The 27624-nt window shown below is 41.7% G+C and overlaps 1 protein-coding gene across 2 annotated transcripts; it reads right to left on the bottom strand.

Annotated features, from left to right (window-relative positions):
- Nucleotides 1-833: 833 nt before the first annotated feature.
- On the bottom strand, nucleotides 834-17945 carry ZNF518B (zinc finger protein 518B). Of its 2 annotated transcripts, XM_059721578.1 has the most exons (3): nucleotides 17854-17945; nucleotides 5652-9097; nucleotides 834-3244 (listed from the first exon to the last, which is right to left on the bottom strand). In XM_059721578.1, exons 2-3 carry the CDS (start codon nucleotides 8905-8907, stop codon nucleotides 3222-3224), a joined length of 3279 nt encoding a protein of 1092 aa, XP_059577561.1. In that variant the 5' UTR covers nucleotides 8908-9097; nucleotides 17854-17945; the 3' UTR covers nucleotides 834-3221. The 2 variants fall into 2 exon arrangements, with proteins under 2 accessions (XP_059577561.1, XP_006264794.1); XM_006264732.4 differs by having other exon boundaries at nucleotides 834-9097.
- Between the last annotated feature and the right edge of the window lie 9679 nt (nucleotides 17946-27624).

The following is a 27624-nucleotide window of genomic DNA, read 5'->3' as shown; positions in this document are numbered from 1 at the left end:
ATAAGGCACGAGTGTCAAACACATCCAGCCACTGGATAAGGGTCATTAGGCAGGTCTGGGGGCTGGATGAGTCCAGATCCCTACGCAGGTGTGCAGCACCCTCAGCATGGGGTCCAGCCCATGCATCACATGTAGTGTAAACCAGCTTTGCTCCAGGGCTTGTGCTGTACATGGCATACAGGCTGGACCCAGCACTGCGCACAGCACAGGGACTTGATCTGGGGAAATGGGCTGCGTGCAGCATCCTGCTGGACCAACCCTGCATGCTGGCTCCAGGGTGGGTCTGAATTGGGCTGCACCAGAGCCAGCACACAGGGCCAGTCCAGCAGGGTGCTGCATGGAGACCACACTCTGGCACCCTACACTGCGTGCTGTGCCAGGTCTAGCTTGTGAGCTGGGTGCAAATCCATGCAGGCAACATACCAAACCCCCATGCTGCGTACAACAAGCATGGTGCTGGGTCCAGCCACACATCACATGCAGCACACAGGGCTCGAGTTGGCATGGGCTCCATGTAGCATGTGAGGTTAGTCCAGAGACTCCAGATCATATGGCTGCACAGGCCAAATATGGTCTGCAAGCCATATGCTTTACCCTTGCTCTGGGAGTTCTAGCTTCCAGTCTGTGCTCCAAAGACTATGCATTTTATCAAGTGGCTCTCTCATATAAAGGAAGCAAGTAAGTTAACTCCACAATTCACTGTTGAGACAAGTGGAATGAAATATGGGAGAAGCTATGATCCCAGCACTCCCCACCCCCTGCTAATTCTTTTAAGTTCCTTATTTCTTATAAAATACTGTTACCTGTACTTTGTGAAAAAACAAAATGACAACTTTTTAGTCCATGTTAAAAGAGAAAAGGACTTTAAATATCTCTGCATTTATTGTGATATTTTTCCATGTTTTTCAGAAATTTGACTCTGTACAGGAAATCATTGACTTCTACAAATGCATCCCCATCACACTTATTGATGGAAAGGATCAATCAGGAACCCAGAAAGAACAATGTTACCTTACACAATCTTTCAAGTTGGACAGAAGATGCTTCTTACCTTAACATTTTCAATTTGTTTCCATAAATTTAAAAATAACAACACTTCATTATTTATAAACTGTATAAAAGTTTGGAGATTAGGCCTTGAGTTCAAAATAAATACAGGGGATCTAAACCTTAGGAAGACAGCTGTCTTCTGTTACATGAGACTTCTCAAATATAAAACCATAGATCTGCTTGGAATTTGCTGATTACTATGAACAATGTTGTGTACTAAAGTTTGGAGCATTATTGCATGTGCCAATAAATGCCATTGTACAGTAACTGCATGAAAAGTTATTAAAAGAGGCTAATGTCTAAACAAGATATATTCTTTCTTGTTAACAACTTAGCAGCACGCTGATTAATCTTTTATAGTTCCTCTTGGCATGAAAAAACCCACATTAGTTACCAGAAAAGTCATATGAGAGATCACATTAGGAACACAAACTAATAGCATGCAATGGAACAAAGCAACATTTCATCTATCTGAATACTTATTGTTTAACCATTCACTATTGGTACAGTATACATTAGAGGTGTGTGAAACGGGCTGTATTCGATTCAGATTCAGCCTGAATCCAAAAAAGCATGTCAATGCATGCGTAGACATGCTACCCCACCTCCCCCAACAGCCTCTTTTTGTTCTCCGAAACTAACTGCAGGAAAAAAATTGGATCACAGTCCTGAATTAAGTGTTTGAGATGAGAAACTTCCTGAATCAAAAAATAACCCAAAAACAAAGCAAAATTAAAAAGGAATCATCTGGACAGAGTTTGGATGTCCTCAACAAAAGAAAAAAAAAAGGCAAGACAGAATCTGCTTTCAGATATCTATAAGCATCATACAATTAAATTTACTAACAGTTTTCATGTTAAAATAAAAGCATTTATATTTTTAATTAAATGCAAAGAGAATACAGTTACATGTAGTTTAACAACTCTAACTCTTCTAGGTCACTGGTATACAAAGCCTTTGCATTTGTTTAGTAAATTATACAGAAAGACATAACATTACTACAGTACTTAAACCATCTAAAATAAACTTATGATGCTAAGCACCAACACAGGTTTTTACAACATAGGGTTCATCAAATAAGTTCAAATTTTGCCTGCAACATCTTTTAAACCAGATGTCCAACCTGTGTGCCACAAATGGCACAGGCAAACTCTGTCTGTGGCACATGGCAGATTGGTTGGGGACAGGCAGCACAATGGTAGATGGGACAGGGAACACAGGGCAGGAAGCAGAAACCTGAGCAGCAGATTGGATAAGGGAAAAAGATCAGAGTGGCATTCAGGAAGGGGGCAGGGCTAATTTGTGGCATGCCTACCAGACAAGTTGATATCCACTGTCTTCAAGTGAAAATTCATAACTGTTACCTTAGCACCTTCTACAGAAACTAAAGTAGGTTCAGTCAACAGCCTGGATGGAATAAGTCTAATGCATGGATCAAATTCAGCCATAAACAGTTTTCTTCATATGTTAACATTTTCAATATGTACTACAATGTAATATGCAAGGATTTAGAAATGGAAAACCACTTTCATCATTTAAAATGCAAATTATGTTCTTAAGTTTGGCCTCAAAGTACATAAAGTGAAAAGAAAAACCTTTAGTGTAACCAGCTAAAAAAATAATTCAATTTAATACAAAATGAAAATTGACATTTAGCTATTACCAACTAAACAGCCAGACAAAAATTTGTTCAGTGGACATTTTAGCCTACAGAACAAAAGCTGCAATGTTATTTTATGTTGTATACACATCTGATTTCTGAAAGCACCAAGTGTCTAAAGAATATTAATACTGTATTGCAAAATGGTTTAATGAAAAAATGTTGTACATGTTCTTGTAAATTAAATTTAAGTAACAAGATGTGCTTTTAGCTTCAAGATATTTACATTTCAATAGATAAAGTACATACCTTATCAAAACAAATGTTTACTGTCTTGGAGTATAAAAACAGAACAAAAATATTTCCAGCCTAGTTAAATTCTTTACAAAATGTGATAACAGTGAAAAACAATTAAGAACTACAGGCATTTTCAGGTAGCAGTCCAAGTTCAAATGTATCATATATATCCAGCATAAAAATCAGTACTGATTTTTTTACCTGTAAAAATGTAAGAACCAATTTTGATTGCAAGTATGTGCTTACTTCAACATCACCTCTTCCAAATGAAATTTTAAAAGGCCAGCTTCTGTTTTGCTATAAAATAACAAAGAAAATTCTGTACACAAAGATCCAATTATTAAACTTCAGTACCCATCCTTCCTCATTCCCTACTCTAATCTCAATCTATGTCCCTGATTCAGCAAGGTAGTTGGGATAACTTGTGTGCTTATTAACTTAAATAACACACTGAAGTCAAAGGGACTATGTACATGCCTGATTATGTATATGCTCAAATAACTTCTGACATGAGGCTTACATAAATAGATTCCAATGACATGCAAATCCAAAAAAAAAAAAAAAAAAAAATAGGAATTAAATAATAAAAAAAGTCTACTGCAAATCCAGACAGAAGCTACCAATGCAGAGATGGTTAATATGATTTCTTTTTCAAAAGATCAGTTTGTTTCCTACATGTGCACTAGCTAGCCGGCTGATACTCTGTCAGAACATGGAATCTTGCAAACTAAGGGACTATGAATAACAAAGAATGGTGTGCCCTTTAGTGCTTGCAAGATCAGGTCCTCTCTCATTACATCTGGATACAACCCATTAGTTTCAGAGTGGCCATGTTTACACCACTGCCCTGCCAAGCCCCGATTCATTCCTGCTACTCACACATCTCTTCTATGCCCAAGAATTAGGCAACAGGGAGGGTTTAAAGGGATCCACAGCATTTCACTCAGAACCTATAAACCACCTATGTTGTATAATTGACAGGTTTGTGTGTGTGGGAAGCATGAGTACCTGGGTGGGGCTCATTTCTCATTAGCAGTCCAGGACTTGGCAGGGAGGGGCATCAAATACAGTTCTAAGCCAGCATGGAATCTAAACTGCCCTGTTTGTACAGAATAAAAAGGTGGTATAAATAAGTTCTCAATGACCTTCTGCTGTACTACAAAAATTAGCTTTATCATTGTCATTCTATTTAGTTAATGTAGTTCTGATTCACAAAATTCCTATTTTTTTTTTTTTTTTGCTACATGGCATCTTGTATGTGTCACCAAACTGACATACTTTTTGTTCACGGAGGGTCAAAGTGCTTTTCACGAGAGGCCAAAATTCTGAACCAATAAACTCTAATAATAAAATTGGACTGTGAGGCAGGGCACTGTTGGTGCCTGCCACTTAAGGGCCTGGAGCAGGCAGCTGCCAGGTGCCTAATGAGGGCAGCCATTTTAGATTCAGGGCTGCCCATATAAACAAGGCAGTTCGGCTGCTAGAAGCCAGGGCAACAACACTGCCAGGCTGGAGGGCTGCAGAGCTACATCTGGAGATAAGGGAGGAGCTGTAGGGGATGGATAGGAGGCTCCCGGTCTTGGGCATGACCTAAAACTGTACCCTGCTGGGAGTGGGTGGCCTGGTGGGGCTCCCAGTGGCGCGGGAGCCCCCAGGAAATGCCAGGCCAGTTACCACCCCGGTGAAAAGCTGGTCGGGGCACCTTAACCCCTAGCCCCCACCACCGGGTCGGTAACCCCTTTGTTTGTAGAACCCAGAGGGCAGACCCCTGGAGAGAGTGAGGGGCTAGAGACTCAGACCTGATCAAGAGAGTACCCCAACTGGCCCATGCTGGGGCCAGGACCAGGATGGTCAGAAGGGCCAGGGGCCCACCACGAGGGATGCCCAAGAGCTGAGGGCCTGGGGTCCCAACTGGCCTGGAGGTGGGCCAGGGCTGGTAGCCAAAGGTCCCGGGGGGACCACATCTGAGAGGGGAAAATGGTTTCAGGGAGCTAGATAGCCGAATGAAAACAGGGTAGCTGCCTGAATCGAGGGATCTTGGAAGGGTCCTGATAGAAGAATTCTGGGGCCCAGTGTGGGGCCGGTGATGATAAGAACACCTAGATACCATGTGCGAGGCTTGGGCTGTGGTGCAGGGAAGGAAAAGGAGCCACAGATAGCACCCCCGGCATCGGGGCAGAGAATGGGCAGCCTCCCGCCGAATTAGCATCCCTATTAATCAATTAACATCAAGGCATGGCAGGCGAAAACACAGGCAGTTGGCCCAGGAACAGGTGGGCGGGTAACAGAGATCAGCACTGAGAAGACCTCCTGTTACTGACTGATTAAATCAATTTGATATATGTCACATAATTTAAGATTTTAACCCACAGTGACCTAACGCAAATCTAGCATTATAGTGCAGCAAATGGTCACTGGAAAGATGCTTGCGTAGTATATCATTTTAAAGGAAATGCTCTCAAAAAGCTAGAAGAGGGCCTCTTGAAGCAAAAGAATGTTCTGTAGTGCTGAATACTTTCGCATGCTGTTTATAATCTCTATTCTCATTCCCCATCTGGCCAAAAATAAAAAGCTTTTGCTAAAATAAATAATTTCATTCTGCATTTTTTTCCTAACAAATTAATGGCACTCATGTTAAACTAAGAGAAATAATAGCCAGTTTCTCACTTGTGGCTTTTTAGTGGAAGAGAAAGAACATCCCAACCTTTAGTAGCTTCTATTAAGTGCCTCTGTCCATGACTTATCCATTCTTCCTGGTCGACATATATTCTTCCACAAAACCAACACTTAAACATACACTTCAGTGTTTCAGCTGGTGAAGTTTCCACTACTTGGTAGTTGTTTTTATGGGTCTTCTTTAGCTTCATTTTTAACATGTTAGGCTTTTTCACTTGGCTTAACGTTTCAACACCCTGAAGTGTAAGCCGCCTATGATGTCGTTTCACTCCAAGGCAACTACTTGTTCTTTCTGACAAAACTACTTTCAGAACATGGCCTTTATACTTGTTGATGGTCTTCATTACATTAATTACCTCTAGTGAATCAACATCAGGATGGTTTAACACAACTACAGGCTGGTTACGACGAGGACATTTTATCAACTGATCCACTCTAAGAGGTACAAGCCTAAGACGTCTTGCTGTCAAAAGAGGTGTCATCTCAGAACTGTAACTGGTTTCTGATGGGATTCTTGTTTTCTTCTTAGAAATATAATCCCTGGAACCTGCTTGTTTTACCTTATTTTTTGGTGCAAGTTGACTCTTTGAATTAGGTTTGCTCTGCTTGATTAGGTTATTATTCTTTTGATACAACAACATACAATTTTGTTTGCTACTAGTTTTTGTCTGCACCTCTCTTTTTGATCTAAGTGTTATATTTCTGGACTGTTCTTTAAGTTCATTCTCTTTTGCCAAAGTAGGTGGATTTCTGCTTAGTTTCTCTGAAATGCTGAAAGGAACCGGCCTTGGTAAGAACATTTCTTTGCAGTATATAGAAGGAGGTGATGTTTTATCTTTATTTTCTACTTCTTTAGGGCTCTTGCTGCTGGTGGTATTCAGCACTCTAAGAACTGTCCCTTTTGGAATAAACACTGGGGTAGCAACATGTGAGTTTTTAGTAACCCTACTTTTAGGGGTTTTTGTAGTTGTCAGTGGCTGTTCTATATTACACTCTTCATTATTAATCACACCCTTCGATAATGCTTGAAGTGAAGATGAAGATTGTTCCAATTCAGTAGTGAGGACATTTTTTTCACAGTTTGCTGAAGTTTCCTGAGGCAAAGGCATCTTGTCATTGGAAGCATGACATCTTACAGGCCTAGGTGAAGCAGCCAACGTAGATTTCACATGGGATTCAGCAGCAGACATCAACTGAGCAATCTTTCTACATAACAAAGCTGTTGACTTCTTATTCCGTGAATTCCTGTCCCATCTGATGCCCTCTGGGATGTTTTCAGCACCAGAGCTAAGTGAAAATACAGATGAAATAACAGGACCCTCTAAACAGCTATCTTCATTTTCAACTTTCTGTAATTCTAAAGATTCCAAAAGGAGATTGTTCATTTGACCTTTAGAATCGACTCTTTTTACACTACTTAAGCCAACATTTAAATCCTCCAATGATACAGTTTTACCCATGGGTGATTTTTTCCCTGCTTCAGAAGATGTAAGAGGCTCTTTAACAAAATTGTTGTCATTGAACAGACATATTTCTGGAGAGCTGGAGAACTGAGTCCTACATTTTTTATCATTGCTATTTAAAGGCAACATGTTCTTTTCTCCAAGGACAAGGCATGAGGAATTTTTCTTCTCCTGAGAAGCCTGTAACAAAACATTCTGGGTTGTTTTATCTTCAGAAGCAGCAGCATGTAGACCTATAGATGTATTCAGGCTCTCATAACAGTGCAAATCATGACTTAAAACACATTTTTCATCAGTTAACTTATTTGAAGATCTGGGGCAGCTGCTTTCACTATGATTAGTTACCAGGGATTGAATAGAAAGTTTTGGGATACCCGTTTTAAATTCAGCACCTTTCCTCAAATCTTTCACCATATCACAAGTTAACCTTAATTTGCCTTCCCTACGCATATTTGAGTTGCAATCTAAAACATGCGAACTAGACAGATTAAGACATTCAGAATTCTTGTTGCATTTATCTGAAGCAAGCAGATTAGCAACATGATCTAATCTGTCTTCATTTGCTTCTGTAGTCAATAATTTGTTTTCAGCCACTGACATATTTTTATTTCCTTTGTATATTTGTTCTAGATCTTGGTTCCCAAGTTCCTCTTCATCACAGTTCATAGATTTATTAGTTGTTTCTTCCAGAGGGATAAGTTTAAGAACCAACTGCTGCGTGCCATTCACTATTTTCATCTCTAGTAACTGAGCTAAACAATTTGAAGGAACAACCAGTTCTGAAGGTGCAATTACTGTTAATGGCATTCCAGGTTGTACAGGCTTCTTTTTTGGAGAATAAACTTCAACTTCCACATTCGGATTCTCATATATGTTCACTTCAGCTGGCCCCAATAAGCTTTTATCTTGGACTGATGCTGTATCTATGTTACATTTTATATCATCAGACAAACTAACTGTTTTGGCCAATTCTGTGCGAATCTTACCACAAGCTGCACTTGATGACAAATTTGAAAACTCATTTGGAAGAAGTACTTTTTTATCACATCTCTGCTTTATAGGTAAAGTGCCTTGCTTTGGCAAGCAAGACCTCTTTTGCTCACGCTTTACAGCCATATTTGTTCGTCGACTCCTCGTGATCTTTTCATGTACTCTTCTGGTATGTTTTACTATATAATCATGGCGAATGGCACCATATTCACAGTATTCACATTGATATGGAAAAATTCCAGTGTGTTTTACCAGGTGCCGCTGGAATTCTCCTTTAGTGTAGGATACATAATTACAGTGGGAACAAAGAAACTTAATCTCCTCATGTTGAGCTACGTGCTTTTTATACTGCAAAGGATCCTTTGTTGAAAATCGACATTTATCACAGTAATATTTACCTGGCTGAAAGTTTTTTACTTTAAACGTTTTTTGGATTTTACTTGAAGATGGTTTACCTTGCTTTTTTAAGTCTGTGGCACTGACATTATCAGATACCAAATTGAAAGTTGGTGGACTGCACTTGTTACAGATAAAATTTCTGTCTTCAGTCCTCTTAAGCTTATCACACTTTTGCAATCCATGCACTGAAAATTTTTGCACACTTCTGCATTTTATACAACCTACCAATGTCAGTTTATCTTCTGCTTCAGTCCCTTGGTAGCAATTTTGGCCTTCATTCCTTTTTGGAAGATTTGTTTTATCCTCGGTAACTTTCTTCGGGGATGTAGTCAAGGAATTACTTTTGTCATTAACAGGGCTGGCATATAATTTTGGCAAAATTTCCCTCATTTTCTTCAGCTGCATTTCAGAAGAAGTGGCCTGTTGCCACATAAGTCAAACATAGCAACAGGAGATAAAATTATTTTCTTGGTGGTAGTATTTCAAATGTTTATTAGCTATTATTTAAGCAACTTCTCTGAAGAGCATTAATTTTATCTTTATGAAGAAATGCTGCTGTAAGTTCTGCATTCAAAAGATTCTGTATTTTCACTTCTTTGCTCAATTCTGTCAGCTTGAAGCACTAAAAAATGGAAACAAAAGATCAGTTCAGTTACTGAAACACACTTCCAAATGTTTTGGTAATCCATCATAATGATCTGCAGAATGAAAAAAAATCTGACTTGAAATACCGCTTGTAAATCTATGATATTTTAGCACTGCTAGTGCAATCACATACTGACAATGGGTATTATCTGTATGTTGTAAAACTTGAACAATATTCTAAGGTAGTTTCTCCATGCTATGCATTACTTTATATTCTTTTAAACTAGGAGTATTTAATCAAACAAGAAATCTGGCAGTCAGCTGAGAGCAAAAGCAATGCATTCTCATGTTGAGTTTTTATTTTTTGAGATGTCCTTAACTACCACATTTTGCAGTTAGACAAATCCTCAAGTACACTATTACACTTAAATGAAATTTTCTGATAGTCAGTGCTAATGTTTCTCATTAAAATAAATTTGGATAATAGTTCATAAAAAAACTAGGACAAAGCTTCCAGTTTGCCTAATACTAGCAATGATGCAAACAAACCCATTTCTGTACAAAAAAGTTTATTTCTTGCGATGCAGTAGTGATCAAAGATTTGCATTAAGATCAGTCTACTGTCTTAGTTAATGCACAGACATATGTCCTCTGCCCAGAAAAAAGTGAGAATGCAGTTTGAAAACACAAGATGCAACAAAAGATGCAATGTGATGCTGCGGCTAGTAAAGCGAACAAAACACTAGCTTGCATCCATAGATGCTTCTCAAGCAAATCCCAGGACGTCATTCTCCCCTTGTACTCTGCCTTGGTGAGGCTACAGCTGGAGTACTGCGTTCAGTTTTGGGCTCCACAATTCAAAATGGATGTGGAGAAGCTTGAGAGAGTCCAGAGAAGAGCCACACGCATGATCAGAGGTCAGGAAAACAGACCTTACGACGACAGGCTGAGTGCCATGGGGCTCTTTAGCCTGGAAAAGCGCAGGCTCAGGGGTGATCTGATAACCACCTATAAGTTTATCAGGGGTGACCACCAGTACCTGGGGGAAACGTTTGTTCACCAGAGTGTCCCAAGGGATGACGAGGTTGAATGGTTACAAACTACTGCAAGACAGATTCAGGCTGGACATAAGGAAGGATTTCTTTACTGTCCGAGCCCCCAAGGTATGGAACAGCCTGCCATCGGAGGTGGTTCAAGCACCTACATTGAATACCTTCAAGAGTAAATTGGATTCTTATCTTGCTGGGATCCTATGACCCCAGCTGACTTCCTGCCCTTCGAGCAGGGGGCTGGACTCGATGATCTTCCGAGGTCCCTTCCAGTCCTAATGTCTATGAAATCTATGAAAAGAACACAACAAACAGTAGGCTGGAAGGCAGAAGGAAGAAAAATAGAAGGCACCAACCATTGGTTGTTGAAGAATATTTCAGAATATTTTCAAATTTTTCCATAGTTTTATATTAAAGTGGTACCTGATCTACAACAGGCATTGCCTAGCTAAATGTGTAAAAAGTTCTTCAAGAGCATTCATAAAAACTAAGTAAAGATCATTGATAGTGTCCGTCTATGGATTCCACAAACATTTAAAACCCACTCGTCTTCCCTGGGTGTGCATTTTTAAATATGTGGATCCCACTACATAGAGGTACCTGTCTAGGTAGACTGCACATGCATATACAAGGAAAGAGGCATTTTTAGGTGACATTGCATTACAATGCATTCTCTGCGAGACCGGTCCTATTCACAAATCTACTAAATTATTTTCTCCCTGCTTACAAATAGGTAATATTTGGTTTGCCATTCCATAAGCACAGTACAGTGACTACTTTAAAATATTCTCATCTGCTAATGTCCATCTTCAGATTTTTTACATCATGATAAAAGGCTTTACAGCAACTTGACTTCGGTGGAACTGAGACTTTTCCTACAAATGCCCTAGGGATGGCTCCGTTAAGCATACATCTCTCTTTGAGATAGTACATTGCTTCTGTGGAATGCTGCTGAGAAAAGAGTGATTCTCAAAGCACTGAAAGGGCTTTAAAGATACCAGCAAGTGCACAGATCTCATCAAATTCAGATGGAACCAAGGCAAATCTGAGTAATGTATTGTAATACACTCCCTTGGTTCATTCCAATTAGCAGCTGGGTTGCTATATACTGAATAAAATGGTAGAGTGCATTGTATGGATCAAAACAAGCTGTAATTATACGTTCTCAAAGGGGCACAGATGACACTGCCATTTTTTACAAATGGGAACTTGGCTAGTCTCCTATTCAATCACCAAGGATTTACAGCTGCCACTGAGTCATCTGAATAACTGAGATTTATTTATGATTGGAAAAAAAATAATTTATTTGTTAACTGGAGGGCATATGCCTTCAATAAAGAATGAAGTGAAAATTTCTAAAAGGTCTATCTAGATTCTTTTCTCTTGCTGCTAATAATGCCTTTGTCTTACCCAAGCTGCAGCCAAGTCAACTACTTTTCATCCAAATCTCTATTTCTTCTAAGCTCAGAAACAGGAGGTCTTCTGCTGCATTTCAGGATAAAGAAGAATGCAAAAAGTCTATCTGATTTTTCTCAAAACTAAAGGGATGAATCCAGGCCACAGATTACTTCAACAATGGCTTGAATTGTTTAGAATGTAACTGCAAGTTCACAAGGTGGAAAAAATTAAATTAATAATTAAAGAGATGCATAATCTTTTCACAATTAAAAGAGTTAAAAAATGGCAAAGAGACTAACAGAACATCATATACACTGACCTGCAGAAATGACATGTACTACACTTAGGCTTCCTGTGACTTGATCACAAAATGTTAGAATTACAAGAAAGAGTAGTTTATGCTGTTTAAAACAACAGGAAGATAAATACCAAAAATATGGAAGAACAGGACTAAAAAGGTACATTAATTGGAGCAGTATTTAGTAAACCGACAAGAGAAGCTCTTGAAATATGTTTTCAAGAAAATGTCAGCCATTTTAAAAGGACTGATCAAGCAAACATTTCAAATAAGCTGTCCAGTTTAAAATGTAGTATGTTTGATTCAGCAGAAACCTTCTTAGAGCATTTCAGAAGACCTTCTCCTTTGAGTTTCTCAACCAAGGAGATATTGCATTTAGGAGAAGAAATCCTATATATAGATGTATGTAAAATCTCAAGCTTTCAGTAAACTTACATTAGAATCCAGATAATGAAACGGATTGAAAAAGAGTGAATAATCAGGCGGTGTTGTAGCAGAGAGCCCCCTTTGTACATTTTTCTTCTGGACATGGATATAACAGAAGCCCCCTCTTGCCTGCACCCTCCTACCCCCACCCGACCCCCATTTTGTGCCAACACTTAGAAGGAAAAGAAAGGCAGAGACCTAGCACACTCATTGCATGGGTGTGGCAAGACAGAGCAAGCCAGAAAGCTGAAGTGGCTTTCTGTAGGAGAAACCTAGACACTACATCTACATATCAATTAAGCTCAGTGTCACTAAAAAAACCCCAAAACTAAAATATCCACTGCAAAGACTGTAAATATATCCTGGTGCTAACCTAACTCACTTACTGTCCCCAGTAGCCTTTGATCCTCACCATCTCACATTGCATTTTTATATAGTTCTCACAATACATTTTCATGTTTCATCTGCCTCATCTTTACCATGGCAGTTTGTATTTTATATCTTATACTTTTAAACTCTTAAGGAATGTACTCCCCGTAGAATGAAGTTATACCCTGGACCACTGTTAAAACCACATTGAAATTGTAACTGTAAAGTGATAAAATCTGTTGAGTGAATGCAAGTGAATGATGATCATCAGTAGACAATAGTGTAGACAAAGGAACTCCCATTTTAAGCTAATCAAGCTAAGGAACTTATTCCTGGAACTGAGCACTCACCCTATGAACTATTCCTGTAACTCATGACAATATAGCCATTAAGTCAATAAGTTATGGGTGGACTCCCAGAACTTCAGGTACCAGCAGGCAGAGACCCCTGTGACTAACAGCTGTCAGGTAGTACTCAAGACCCATGTGGGACATGACCTCCAGCTTGGGTAGCCAAGATGATGCTGGGGGATCACACATGTCTGCCAGAAAGGGATAAAAGGCAGTGAAGCGTGACCCTCAGTAGCACCCTCTCATCTAGCACCTGACCTAGTGACAGAATGACAAGCATTTGCCCCCCCTTCTGGAGAAGACGTCGCCTTGAAGGAAGCTGACCATCGAGAGCAGACTCCAGGGCCTCAGATACGTAGATATACTGACACCAGTTGTCACAATCACTACAGCAGCCACTACACACTATATTACATGGGTTTGAATATGTGTGTGTGTGTGTGCGCGCGCACACACACTAAGGTGACTAGTACCACCCATACATAACTCAAAGTTTGCATTTATGATTTTATTGGTAACTTCACATCCCATCAAATGAACTAGAGTTTACTATGATCCCCTGAGTTGGTCCTATGTAGCTAATGATGTCTTGATGATGCATCTTTTCATTTTTTGCCAACTCCAACTAGTGGTCTCCCCCCACCCCTCCTCCCCCCCCACGTTTGGACATTCCAACTGGAAAGGTTTTGATGTGAGTGGTTCTATTTTGAGCAACTTTTAGCTATAAGCACATATTTTTTTCTAAGAGCTAATCCTCAGTAAAGAATGCGCAGCTCAAAGGCAGCACTGTGAACCTCATTAGTGGAGTGATTCTCAACCCAAGTACCATCAAGTCCTGGAATGCCACAAGATTCTTTTAAAAGTGCTGTGGGATGCCAGGCAATATCATTACTCTTAGATGTGCAAACACCTGCCTGATTCACAAAATAAACCTAGATATTTCCAATAGGAAGTCATAGGGTCAAACATTCTTATTTGTTATGGTCTTTCTGACTGCTTTGCAACGGAAGAGTTGTTCTATCTTATTTCTGTAGTCGAGTGAAAGCTAAGAGCTAGCATTTTCCAAGGGATGTCTCGAGTCTAAGGAGGAGTGCCTTGAGTCTTAAAAAAGTTAAGAACTACTGATTTAGTGGAATCAAATGGTAAACAAGCGTTAGGATAATTAAAGAACCAAATGGAAGAAAATCCTGAAAATGTTAAAGTGACCTAGAATGCTGTTTTCAGTTCTACTGCCTATGTTTAAAAGATGTAGGGGGAAAAAAAACCAAGAAGAAATAATTTGATGATAAGCAACAAAAATTATTAGAATAAAGACAAGATACCTGAATTAAAAGGAACTGAAAAAAGGCTTATTTTTGACAGAAAGTGAAAAAGGAATACACACAAGAATATAAAATAATGAATAATACAGAGAAAGTGAAATGGGCATTCCTCATTCTTATGTCATAAATTTAATATTCAGTGCAATTGTAAAGCAACACTTTAAAATTATGTAGTAAATACTCCTGCCTACTTACTACATGATATCATACCTTCAATGATAAGAGTCACATATATCAGTGAGGTCAAGAAACGCAAGATACACAAGATGTCAGCTTTGCAATGGCACGTACATGTTGGAAGGCTTAGGTTAACCCCATTCCATTAGAGGTTAGAAAGAAATTGTTTCTACATCCAGGTTATTCCAGAATCACCAAGCACAGGCTTTCCTGCATCAGATGCTGAAGCATCTGGTACTGGCAACTGATCTAAATGAGACACTGGCAATTCTTATGTTCTTAAAACTTCTACTTAATTCTATGGTGCCAAAATTAGGCCCATTATAAAAAGGCAATGTTCCCTTTTTAGTGTATGGAATCTCTTTATTTTAAATGCATGTTATTAATAATGCCTTGCAGTGTGATTTTGCCATATTCAGTTTTACAACACCACCGAAGCAAATAAGATACAATTGTAACAAAACGTATAACAGGTCATATTCCCTAGATTTGCAGATTAAATGGGATGATTAAATTAGTATTACAAATCCAAGATAAGAGAAAAGTACAAGAGAAAAAGGATTTGGATGACATCAGATGCCACTGTATAACAGGGATATGCACTGCACTCCATCTTTAAGAGAAAAATATTTGTTTCATTTTTATTTTAAGTGATTGTATCTGAAATTGACATCTATATAATAATCTGGTTAAGAATCATTTGTGTGTCACTGAAGCGTCTCCATTAACCAGAGTTTCCATTAATGCTGGCCCAATTTACTAGCCATTACCATTCACTAATGTCAGATTAAATGTGTCAACTGTGATACATTTCAAGAAAGGGCTTCTCCTGAGTACTGCAGAACAATCGATAATATACTGCAGAGCAAGCCACTAAATTAAGTCAAAAGGACAATACACAATTAATTTATTTCAAAGAGGAGACTTAATTTCCAAATGATTATTAATCATGTTGTCCCAACAGCTACTGTACTTAAAGCTCAATAAAAAGTTTTTCCTCTCACAATAATCACACATACACACATGATTAAAGACAGCAAAGGACCATGTATCAAGTTTTCAAAGCTTGCCTTTATTATAAAATGCACACAATTATTTCACATTTTGACTTCATGTAGGAAGTCCCCACTTTAATTATACCCAGAAAAAAACCTTACTGCAACTTACTATAAAATTATGCAAAATATCTTGTTAAAGACAAGTTATAGTTATTGCTGTAAAATAATTTACACATATTTTATTCAGCGAGAACATTAAGTTAAAAACAAGCTTTCAGTATATTATGAAGTAGTCAAGAGCCCTGATTCTGCATTGAGAGAAAGAAAATGGAGAAAGAGATCATATGGTTTAGTGAAGGACTGTGTCATCAGTTTAGTTATATCTTAAATGTACAAAATTCTGTGACTTCTCTCAAGTAGAAAGTTACACAGTAGTCCTGTTATGAATTTACAGAAATGCCTCAAAGTGCTTACTTTTGAAGAGTACTTGAATACGCAGGTGTCTGAGACACACCTACATTTGCTTATAACTGGAAATATAATATAACCTGCTTTTAACATTAGAATTCATAGTATTCTATCTAAGGCACTTTTATAATCTTTAAACTATATACTTACTAATAGTCAAGACATATTTAACCAGAATTCAATACTGTACTAAATTTAGAAGCTGTACATTTAAAGGCAAATAAGCATATATCAATGAAGTACGGCACAGAGGAACATGAATATAGAGGAGGAAGGACATCCTACTTATAAATGCATATTCATGTATCCTGGGCCCTAATCCTGAAAGCATTTATACCTGTACCTAGTTTGCAATTATGTATAACACTACAAATTTCAACACCTTCTAAAATTTGCCTATTTTGCATGTATCTTTTGGTCCTTTTAGCCCAAACAAACCAGATGTCTAGAACAGAATAAATCTGCAATATTTATGAACGTTGGATGAGGCAGTCTTCTCTGTAACTGTGTGGACACTGGATACTGAAAATATATCTCAGGACATTTACTCTAAACTTCTGATAAGGTAGCATCATTTCACCCAAAACATTAATTATAAATCACTACATGTGAGTAAAAACTTCTCAGCTCTACAACTGCCTTAGGAGACTTCATTTTGAAATATTGAAATTCCAGACAGAGAAAGATTTAATTTAGATAAACTGACTGCAGTTCTGCCCTGACAGTGATGATATTTATCTGTGTATTAATAAACCAGGTTGAATCTTCCCAGGTAACTGAACTAATGGCCAAAGCTTCTCTTTTTCTGAAGAACTGACAGGGATGTAAATTTAGGAGGACAGAATGGCTTCCCAGTGGAAACACAGTGGGAGAAACAAACTGCAGAGGCATGACTAACTATGCACAATGGCTGGGCAGCAATAAATGGGACCCAAAAATAAACTTCTTCACAGCTACGGTGTCCAGACTGTGGAATAAGTTCCCTACAGAGGTGGTGCAATCGCTTACCCTGGAAATCTTCAAGAGGAGACTAGACAGTCACCTTGCTGGGGTCACCTAACCCCTAGTTATCTTTCCTGCTCGGTGCAGGGGGCTGGACCCAATGATCTTCCAAGGTCCCTTCCAGCCCCTTACAATCTATGAATCTATGAATGAAAATCCCTGGAGATTTCAACTGGATGTGCCAATACTCCTGCTAGGACCACAGCCGGAAGTTGCTCACTAGAGGGTCTTGCCCCTCCAATCAGAACGAGACGGATCACCATGCTCGGGGTCAGGACAGGACCTTACCCGGCGCTCAGACTGGTCAGACTGGGGGGGATTCTGCCTTCCTCGGTGGTGAGGGCTGGCCCTCCCCCAGGCATCCCTCCAGCATGTATCAACACCTTTGGTTAAGAGCAGACGTTGGCTGCCCTGGTCTCCCTGCTTTACCTGCGGCAGGTTAGGGTGCTCGGCCTTGTGCTGCGTCAGGGCTGACGGTAGTATTAGGAAGAGATTAGGCTGTGCATTATTCGGGAGGGTTTAGCTGGACACAGCCCTGCCTCAGGCAGCGGGATGATCTCCGGAGGCGCCTTCTGGCCCCGCTTCTCTACGACTCCGTGATCCAGCCTCGAGCAGGGGGCTGGACGAGGTCCCTTGCAGCCCATCTGCTGCCCGAAGCCATGGCACAGGTCACTGTCACTGCTGCAGGGTCCAACGGAGCTCCCTACCCCCGACGGCGCCCCCGCTCGGGAGGGCGCGGCTCTGGCTCTCTCTTCCCCCCCCTCCCCCGACAGCCGGGCCCTGATGAGGGCGTTGCGGTCCGTGCAGAGCCGCCGCCGGCCGCAAGAGGCAGCACCGCCCGGCCGGGCCCGTCCCGGGACCCCGGTGCGGCTTCCCCCTGGCCCGGGACCCCGCCCGCCCCGAGACCCGGCCCAGCCCAGCCCCGCCTGGACTCACCCGCTGTGCGGCAGCACCTCTTCCCGCGACCCCGCTGCTCCCCGCCGCCGCCGCCGACTCCGACAGCCTTCGGCGGAAGTGACCTCAGCTCCCCGGCGCGTTCCACGCCGCGCCATTGGCCAGCGCCGCCGCCGCCGCTGCTCCCTATTGGCCAGCGCCGCCGCCGCCGCCGCCGCGGCACAGTAGAGCTCTACAGGGCGGTCGGCTGGGGGGCGCTGCCGAGGTGGCGCCGCGCGGCGGGGCGGGCCCGGAGGGGCCTCCCCGCGCTGGAGCGCGCCTGCCGCCCTGCTCAGTGATCCCGGCCCCGGCCCCGGCCCGCGCTTGTGTCGCCCTGGGGTTGGGGTAAGCCTCATCGTGGGGGCTGTCCCGGACCTGCTCCAAGGCCTGGCTCCACGTGGCAGGAAGATGCGGGATTTGCAAACTGCCCGGTGCCAGCTCCTGGGGGGGAAGAAAAAAGACACCTTGGAGAACAACCTAGGTGGGGCTGAGGCTGGAAACAGGCAACCGGCTTGATTCGGATTGAACGTTTTGTCTCTCGCAGCGAGCCCGAGACCTTACAGACTGACAAGCTGCGGCCCCATGTTGAGGGCCTGTGAAGTGCCTGGAGCCAAACATAAAAATGGGAGAGGGATAAGCCCCCTTCCCCTCGTTAAACCAGTATGAGGCCAAACTCAGGAGATGGACAAGCTCCGTGTCCGCATTAAAATCAGGATATGGGCAAACCCGCATTAAGTTCCTGTGAAGTATCCAAGCTGAAAAGCAGGTGACCAGCTTGATTTGAATGCCAGCGTTTAATCTCAAGTCAAATGTGACTTAAATCCATGTGATTTAAGCCTTCAAGGAAATTAGCTACCAAGCTACTCTAACTCCTCTTTCTCACTTTTTCCTTTGGTTACCAGTTCTCAATCTGTCTGAACCATCAGCACAGAATTTCATAGATTTCATAGACATTAGAGCAGGAAGGGACCTCAGAGGATCATCAAGTCCAGCCCCCTGCCCCAGGGGCAGGAAGTCAGCTGGGGATTGTTTTTCATTATTGCTTTCATCATTGCCCATTCTCATTCCAAGACATGCCACAAGTCTTCTGTTTTTCTGCTGCTGCCATTCCTTTTGTATCTTTTGTCTATTGACTCCACCACCACCATCATCATCATTTCTAAATTTAGGTATTCTCAGTGCTGGGGAGGTGGGGAGAGTGAGGTCGCTCTGCAGTGAGATGCTTCATTATAACTGCTTTTGAACAGCCAAATGAACAACCTAGCTTTACTTCACGATGAGTCATTGTTTTAGCACATGGAGCTCAATTCCAAATTATGAATTCAGCTTTGTGACAGATATTTATCAAGTTTCTTGCCAGCACTGCTAGACACACTGCATTTAAGAAGTATTCCAGCAGCTCACTCTTTGATAGCCAGCAAATCTATCTGGAAAGCCATACCATTCTGAGGGTCAAACTCTGAAAATCCAAGCATCAAAAAGACAAACTAGATTCCTCTCTAAGATGTTAATAGGCTATTTTTATTTATGGGCAAAACATTTTTCAATGCCATGGTACTGAAAATTAGGTATAAAAAACAGCTTCTACAAATGCATTCGGTACTACATTTTATATCAGTGCAGTGCCATTTTTGGACTTGAGAAACGAGCATTGACTGGTAGTATTGTGCTGCAGGCCTGGCATAACTAGCAGTAGCTGCAAAACTTTAGGGTGACAAATAGCCCTTTCCTGGAGATCTGAGCAGAAGTCACTTCAGAGCTAAAGTGGCAGCAAACCACCATGAGCATTCCTGTATCCTTTCCAAAGTATATGGACATTGGCATGGGACATTGCCACTAACCAAATTGCTATCAATCAGGAGCTAACCAATGTGGTGTAGGTGGATTGATGGTTGAGACTATGGTGTTACAAATATGTGCTGCTATTAAAAGGTACCATCATCACATGTTTTAAGATTTGCCAGTCCACCTGAGATTATTGATGGCTTTGCATACACAGTGTTCCCCAGTCACATTTGCAACTGGTGCAACTCATACTCCTGATATGAAATATTTGTAATAGTCCCTAGAATTCATAGAGCTCTCTCTCTACCATCCTTGAAGACCTAGCTAATCACTGTGAAAGGTTTACCAACAGTATTAGCAAGGGGTGGCCTGAAAAAAATCACGATGCTAGAGTTTTCAGAAATTTGCATCTCTTCTTTACTGAAAAAGGTAGATTTGTTATCATGGAAACCTATAGACGCTTATAGCGTGCACATTCACTTTCGTATTCTGAGACCTGCTTTCCTCATCCTATCATGGCTTATGAAGCCTTTCGCTGGACACTTGGATTGTAGTAAAGAACTGCATAACTAATCTCCTAAGCAATTATAAGATAACAATAGAGTATGTCCTTGGAAGAGCAGTAGATGATGATAATGGAAAGGCTAGAAGTATAGCCAGTAAGTACCTAAAATTATAAATATATTGTAATCTACAATTACTTTCTGAACCAGAAGTAGTGAAGCTACTTTTGTGTGGCACTGAGCACATCGGTATATTCTGTCACAGTAGAGCTCATTAGCATATATACAGCACTACAGTATGGTAGCTACACTACTACTGGTTTGGAAGCTCATACAGGTGCCATAATTGAGTGGTATAGTACATGAGAAAACATTGGGTTCTGTTTGGTGGGGATTGCAGGGGGGCTGGTTTATGATGGGGTGCACCATTAGTTTAACATGCTTTGTGCACATTATTAATTTGAAAAATAATCAGGAATATGGCTTCACTGTGGATGATATGGAGATGCTAGCACAATGTGACTGCTGGGCTTGAGAGGGGATGTCCTTTTCCTAAAAAGTGGATTTGCTTTTCAATATGCAGGACTTCTGTAGGAAGACTTGGGGATGTGCTTTCATTATATCAGAATACTCTGGCTTTTGGGTGAAAATAAGAGGGATAAGAGAGAAGCAGCTGAACAAAAGAGATCATTTTGTTGTCCTAAAATTGCAAATGCTAAAACGTTGTGCAAATGATGCAACAGTAGTGGGGTTGGCAAAAGCAGGAAAAAAAAACTCTAGTTCAGAATCTTTTAGACTTCTTTTCTCCAAATTCAAATAAAGCTTATAGTTGCTGGTTGCCTCAGTCTTTGCTCTTCACAACCAAATAGGAATCCCAAGGGCTGGAATTGTATGCAGAAATCTTATATTTGGGTTGGAGAAGTGAAAGGTCCCAGTCATCTCTCAGAAATTGCTGTTTCATCTGCTACAATGGAAGGAAGTGCAGCTGGTGGTTCTTTTGGCAAAATGTTTCTTCCAGTAGGAGTTCGCCACAGTCTAGACACACTTGAGGCTAGAGTGGGGTAGAAACCTTTAATGCAATATGCTTTCCAATAGCAATGTGCATCTGCTCATGTTTTCTGCTGAGTCCCTCTGCATTTCCCTTCTCTTGTCAATAGTATTCTGGTTGCAGAAAACCCCTTCACTGGAAGCTGTCTGGGTACGGAAACACTGTCTTTATTGCTTCTCTGTCCTTTTCAGTTTCATCACTGAGAAACCCTCTTAATTTCTGAACCATCTTCCCTCATTACTCAGATGTTTTCACAAAGTCATGGAACTTCTCTTTGGTTCTGGTTTCCTTCAATGACATTTTGTCTGATATTTGTCAGTTAATAAGAATCTGAACACCTCAGTGGTGTTCTTGCTTACAAAGTAAGAAAAAAAGATACAAGCAGTATTGTTCATTGTGACACTGTCTGCCACCCCATTCTCATTAAAAAGCTAGGCAACTGTGGCATTGATGCCTACACAGTTAGATGGATAGCAAATTGGCTGAGAGGCCGCACTCAGAGAGTGGTGGTAGATGGGCCATATTCAACCTGGAGGGATGTGAGCAGTGGAGTCCCCCAGGGCTCAGTCATTGGGTCTGCACTGTTCAGTTTATTTATTAGTGACTTGGACGAGGGGGTGAAAAGCACCCTGTTTAAATTCATGGACAACACCTAGATTTGGGGTGAGGTGGGCATGCTAGAAGGGAGGGACAGGATACAGGTGGACCTGGACAGGTTACAGGGGTGGGCAAATGAGAATAGGATGGGATTCAATACTGACAAGTGCAGGTACTGCACTTGGGCAGTAAGAACCAGCAGCATACCTATAGGCTGGGGAACTCTCTTCTTGAAAGCACAGTGGCAGAAAGAGATCTTGGAGTCATTACTGATTCCAAGAAGAACATGGGCCGCCAATGTGAGGACACAGTCAGTAGGACTAACCGCACCTTGTCATGCATCCACAGATGCATCACAAGCAGGGCCAAGGAGGTGATTCTCCCCTTCTATGCAACACTGGACAGGCCACAGTTGGAATCCTGCATCCAGTCCTGGGCGCTGCACTTCAGGAGGGATGTGGACAGCATTGAGAGGGTCCAGAGGAGGGCCACTTGCATGATCCAGGGACAGCAGGGCAGACCCCATGGGGAGAGGCTCCGGGACCTTAACCTGTTCAGCCTTCACAAGAGAAGGCTGAGAGGGGACCTGGTGGCCATCTATAAACTTACTAGGGTGACCAGGAGGGAATGGAAGAGACCTTGTTCCCCCGAGCGCCTCCCGGAGTAACAAGGAATAACAGCCATAAGTAGTTAGAGAGTAGGTTCAGACTAGACATTAGAAGGCACGACTTCACAGTTAGGGCGGCTAGGATCTGGAACCAACTTCCAAGGGGAGTAGTGCTGGCTCCTACCTTGGGGGGTCTTTAAAAGGAGGCTTGACGATTACCTATCTGGGTTCATTTGAGCCCAGTTTTCTCTCCTGCCCAGGGCAGGGGGTCGGACTAGAAGATCTGCAAGGTCCCTTCCAACCCTACATCTATGAATCTATGAATTGTTCAGTTTCCATTGCAACAAAGATTTTTCAGTCAACAATTTTGAGATGTCATCTGAAGGGCGCTCTAGGGAGAGTTTGGAAATGGTAATCTTTTTCTACCTTTTCTCCCATGAGCTTTGGCATCATAATAAAAGACTCCTTTCTGGCTCACTCAGATTGCTACCAGTGCATGGCTGGCTGACAGCATATGACATGCTCAAGTCTTCTGTGGCATCGCATTTCACATTTATACAGTGTTGCCAACTCTCATGATTTTTGACATTGTTCTTAAAGTCTATGCTTCAGGAATGTGAAAAACTTAGCTCTTTCAACATGGAGCAGGGACATATCCTTCAAATGTTAGAATTGCCTGCAGATGTGCAAATGCTGTGGATTACTCTTCTAGCCCCAAGCTTACACCAACCTGCAAACTATTGCTAACTCTCATGATTTTTAAAGTCTATACTTTGGGAATGTTTTATTTTATTTATATATAAAAAATTATATATAAATTATATATATATATATATATATATATATATATATATATATATAAAGCAAAAACAAAACAAAACAAAAACAAAACATTCCCAAAGTGTAGACTTTAAGAACAATGCCAAAATCATGATAGTTAGCAATACTGTTTTCAAGCTGGGGTAAGCTTGGCGCTAGAAGAGTAATCCATACCATTTGCACGTCTATAGACAATCCTAACATTTCAAGGATATATCCCTGCTCCATGTTACAGTAGAGAACACACTAGGGCTGTGCGAAACAGAAATGTTTCATTTCAACCAGCATTTCAACATTTCGACAGAACACTGTTTCATTTTGACTTTTGTTTTGAGTTGAAATGGCTGTTCCATTTCGTTCCGATGAAACGTTTTGCTGTTTCGATCCTGTTTCGATGTTTCAACCATAGGATATTATTATAGGTTGAAACAACCTATAACTTTGTCATTTCTGACCAGATTTGGATGAAACTTATATGAATGGTAGCCCCTTCTGAGGGGATGATGTATGCCAAGTTTCAAGAAGATAGGTGCAGGGGGTTCAGAGAAACTGCACCCCAAACTCTTGAGAGCAAAACTCATGTTGTGTACATGTTAAGCCACAGTGGGGTCAGAACTGCAGAGATGCTAGCTCCTGCTGAGGCCACAAAGCCTGCCATGTTTCAAGGAGATAGGTACAGGGGGTTCAGAGAAACTGCACCACAAATCCTAAAAGCAAAACTTGTGTCACGTGTATGTGTTAAGCCACAGCAGGGTCAAAACTGCAGGCTTGCTAGCCCCTGCTGAGGCCACAAAGTCTGCCAAGTTTCAAGAAGATGGGTGCAGGGGGTTTGGGGGGAACTACACCCCACATTTTTTTTAAATCAAAGCTCATGTCACGTGTATGTATTAAGCCACAGTGGAGTCAAAACCACAGGGGTAGTAGCCCCTGGTGAGGCCACAAAGCCTGCCAAATTTCAAGGTGATAGGTGCGTGGGTTTGCGAGAAACTGCAGCTCAAGCTACGGACAAGCAAAATTCATGACTTGGGTGCTTGTGCAACTGTGTCTGTCTTGGGGCACTGGAGGGGGTGGGGACACTATTGCAGGCCTGGCTGCTAAGCTACTGTGTTACCAGTTACCAGTTAATCATGATTCACTTAAGGACCAGCTCAATACACAGTACCTAGCTACTACATAGCGACCTAACAAGCATGGATTAACACCTACAAAATCATGACAAAAGAGAGGAAATAGTCAATACAGATGATCAACTGCCCCAAGACAGACAGACAGTCATTTGCACAAGCACCCATGTCACAAATTTTGTCTGTCAGCAGCTAGGGGTGCAGGGCCCCAGAACCCCCTACACCTATCTCCTTGACAGCTGGCAGGCACCTTGGCTGCAGAAGGGGCTAGCAGGCCTGCGGCTTTCACCCTGCTGTGCCTTAACACACACAGGATCACCCATGTCATGAGTTTTGCTTGTCTGCAGTTTGAGGTGCAGTTTCCCCCAAACCCCTGCACTTATCTTCTTGAAACTTGGTAGGCTTTGTGGCCTCAGCAGGGGCTAGCATTTGACCCTGCTGTGGCTTAACACATACACATGATACAAGTTTGGCTCTCAAGACTTTGGGGTGCAGTTTCTCCAAACCCCCTGCACCTATCTTATTGAAATTTGGCATGCTTTATGCCCTCAGAACAGGCTACTATTTCTGCAAGTTTTATCCAAATCTAGCTAGGAATGACAAAGTTATAGGCTCTTTTGACCTTCCCCATTATAGCCTATGGGCAAAACATCGAAACATCGTCGAACAAGCGAAACGTTTTGACTTGCCTCATTTCATTTCAAGGCTGTTTTGACCATATCTGTTTCATTTTGATTTTGTTGTTTCGACTTTGAAACAGGTCGAAACAGCGTTGAAACAAAACTGGTGGCAACATTTTGCACAGTCCTAGAACACACCCATTTCTGAAGCATCTAAGAAATCTATCAACATGTACATTGCTATTATTCACCAAAATGGCTCTTCTTTATGTTCTTTGTGGCTGGGGTATGGCAGCCTTTTCAAGAAAAAAGAAGTCCTGCTGTGTAACATGAGAGCCCTGTTAGAGCATTTCCTGTACTTAACATTCATTTTTATGCCCCTCCCCTCATGGACATACTCAGATTTGCTATTTTGGGCCATTTTGCAATCATTTACAAACATAATGGAAGTTAAAAAAAAAAGAAAAATCACAGGAAAGTAGGGCAGGAAGGGGCCTCATGAGGTCACTTAGTCCAGATCCCTGGTCAGGGCAGAATCATCCCAACTAAATCATTCCAGGCAAGTCTTTGTCCAACCTGGTCTTGAAAATATGCAGGGATTAAGATTCCACAGTTTTTCTAGGTAACCTGTTCCAATGCTTCGCCACTCTTATAGTCAAAAAGCTCTTTCTAACAATTTTCTTCCTAATAATGTTGATACTTTCTTACTAGTCCTGCACAGCGTATGAGTTTCCTACCAGTAGTTTGTTTATTGCTGCAACTAGTTTTTATACTAGTTTTGTAATGAGAAAAAGTCCTTGCTAACATTTGTACTAAAAAATAATAATTTTCATTGCTGAACTGAATTAATTTATTGGTTGATTGAAATATACATTATACTGTGAAATATAGCTACACAACACGTTTCCCAATGACCATATTCTAGGGTAAAGTATCCTTTTTTCCGGGTATGGTTAGCACTTGAATACAGGAAATAGTAGGCAGAGTATGGCCTGTGAGGGACAGAAGCAGAAAGTGGCGTGGTCACCAGTTAGGCAGGGAGGTTGAGGGGTTGGAAATGGCTCAGTTGGGCAGACAAGAGGGATCCAGGAAAAGAGATGGAGACTAGCTGTAGCTGACAGGTTTCTTGTTACAAAGCTGGTTATTGTATTATTATCATCAACTGCTATACAGTGCTATTTGGGCATGCAGACAGGTTAACTTGGAAGGAGGTGCAGTTTCTCTCAGAAAGACTACTTGCTCACATCTACCCATGATTTCAACATTCAGTTCCAGAAATAAAGACATATACGAGATGTGAGTCACAGAATACAATACCAATGACTTCTAATAAAGGCAAAAATAATGATTCTTACTCGTCTCCTTTGCCATGCTGCTGGCATCACGAATGCTTTCAAGAACAAAAGGCTGGTTGACAACAGGCATAGGAGCCTGGGTGTCTGTTTCTAGATGGATTTTGGTCAGATCAAAGAAGTCCCAGCTATCAGGCACATGTTTAAGTATGGAGTTATTGGTTGCACAATCCTGAGCATCTAGGACTCATCAGCCACCGTGACTGAGATGAAGTGTGGAACAAAGCTCAATGCCCTGTGCCAGAATACTGTCTCGCTCATAATATATACAGGTCACTCATGCCCTTCTAGAAACCTGTTTTTTGCCTTTCACTGTCTTGTAAGTCATTTTCATATCTTTGGGGGTGTTTTGCAACACTGTAGGGCATTGTATTGTAATCCTTCTTGGCCACCTTGTTAGTAATTCCCTCAAAAATGCCTCTTTTTTAATGTCTTCAGGCCTTCTTGAATCTTCACGTTCTCTTCAGAAGATCTTTTAATAGCTCCATTTGGGCACATGGTGAATTGGCTGGACGTAAAGCTAGAACAAAAAATTAGGAAGCTCATCCCTGGAACATGCAGACACAAATAGACAGAACCTATTTGCTTGCTTACATTTAAACAGCTGGTCACCATAATCTTAGAGCAGTTCAGAATATAAGTGAAAAGAATAGCCAATCCACGTGAGACTAAGTAATGTAGGAAAGCAGCTGGAAGACTATCAAATAGTTTGTAGTAGAGATATGACCATGGGCAGATTCAGGATTTTGTAAGGGGAGTGTGGATACAGCAAACAGTGCTGCAAGGATGGCAGCACCCCCACTCCCAACCAACCCCTCCTTCCCCCATATTAGGGCAGGTAGACTCTGCTGTGGGAGCTGTAGCTGAGGATTCATTTTTAAGGCCCTGAATCAGGAAAGAATTTCCCTCCCTTCCTTCTCCTTCATGTGCAGCATGTCGTCTCCTCTTCCATTCCTTCTCTTCTGAGCCTGCCATTACTACTGTCCTTGGCTGCCCCAGGAGTGGGAGGAAGCTCAAGAGCCACTCCTGATCCACTTCACCTGGGGCTGTGCTGCATGGGGAGCTGGGCTCAGCCAGGGACAGCTGCAGCAGATGTATGTGGGTTCCCCCTCCCTGAGTCTGCTTCTGGATTGGCAGGAACACCCAGAGGGACTGGGCAGGGAAGAGGAACCCTCCCAATGCCACTGCTGCTCAACTCCTTATGCATACCAGCTGAAGTTGGGCAGAAGCAGGTCTACAATTCCCCATGTCCCCAAGTCAGAGAGAGTAGGGATAGTGGCAGGTGGGAGAGGGGGGGATAGAAAAGAAAGGGATATGCC

Source organism: Alligator mississippiensis, chromosome 2 (assembly GCF_030867095.1).
Source record: "Alligator mississippiensis isolate rAllMis1 chromosome 2, rAllMis1, whole genome shotgun sequence".
NCBI classification, from domain to species: domain Eukaryota; kingdom Metazoa; phylum Chordata; order Crocodylia; family Alligatoridae; genus Alligator; species Alligator mississippiensis.
This window is presented reverse-complemented; position numbering and strand designations above follow the sequence as displayed.

Bases quoted from the DNA above. Each gene is read 5' to 3' on its own strand.
- ZNF518B (XM_006264732.4), bottom strand. From the start codon at position 8,907: ATGTGGCAACAGGCCACTTCTTCTGAAATGCAGCTGAAGAAAATGAGG.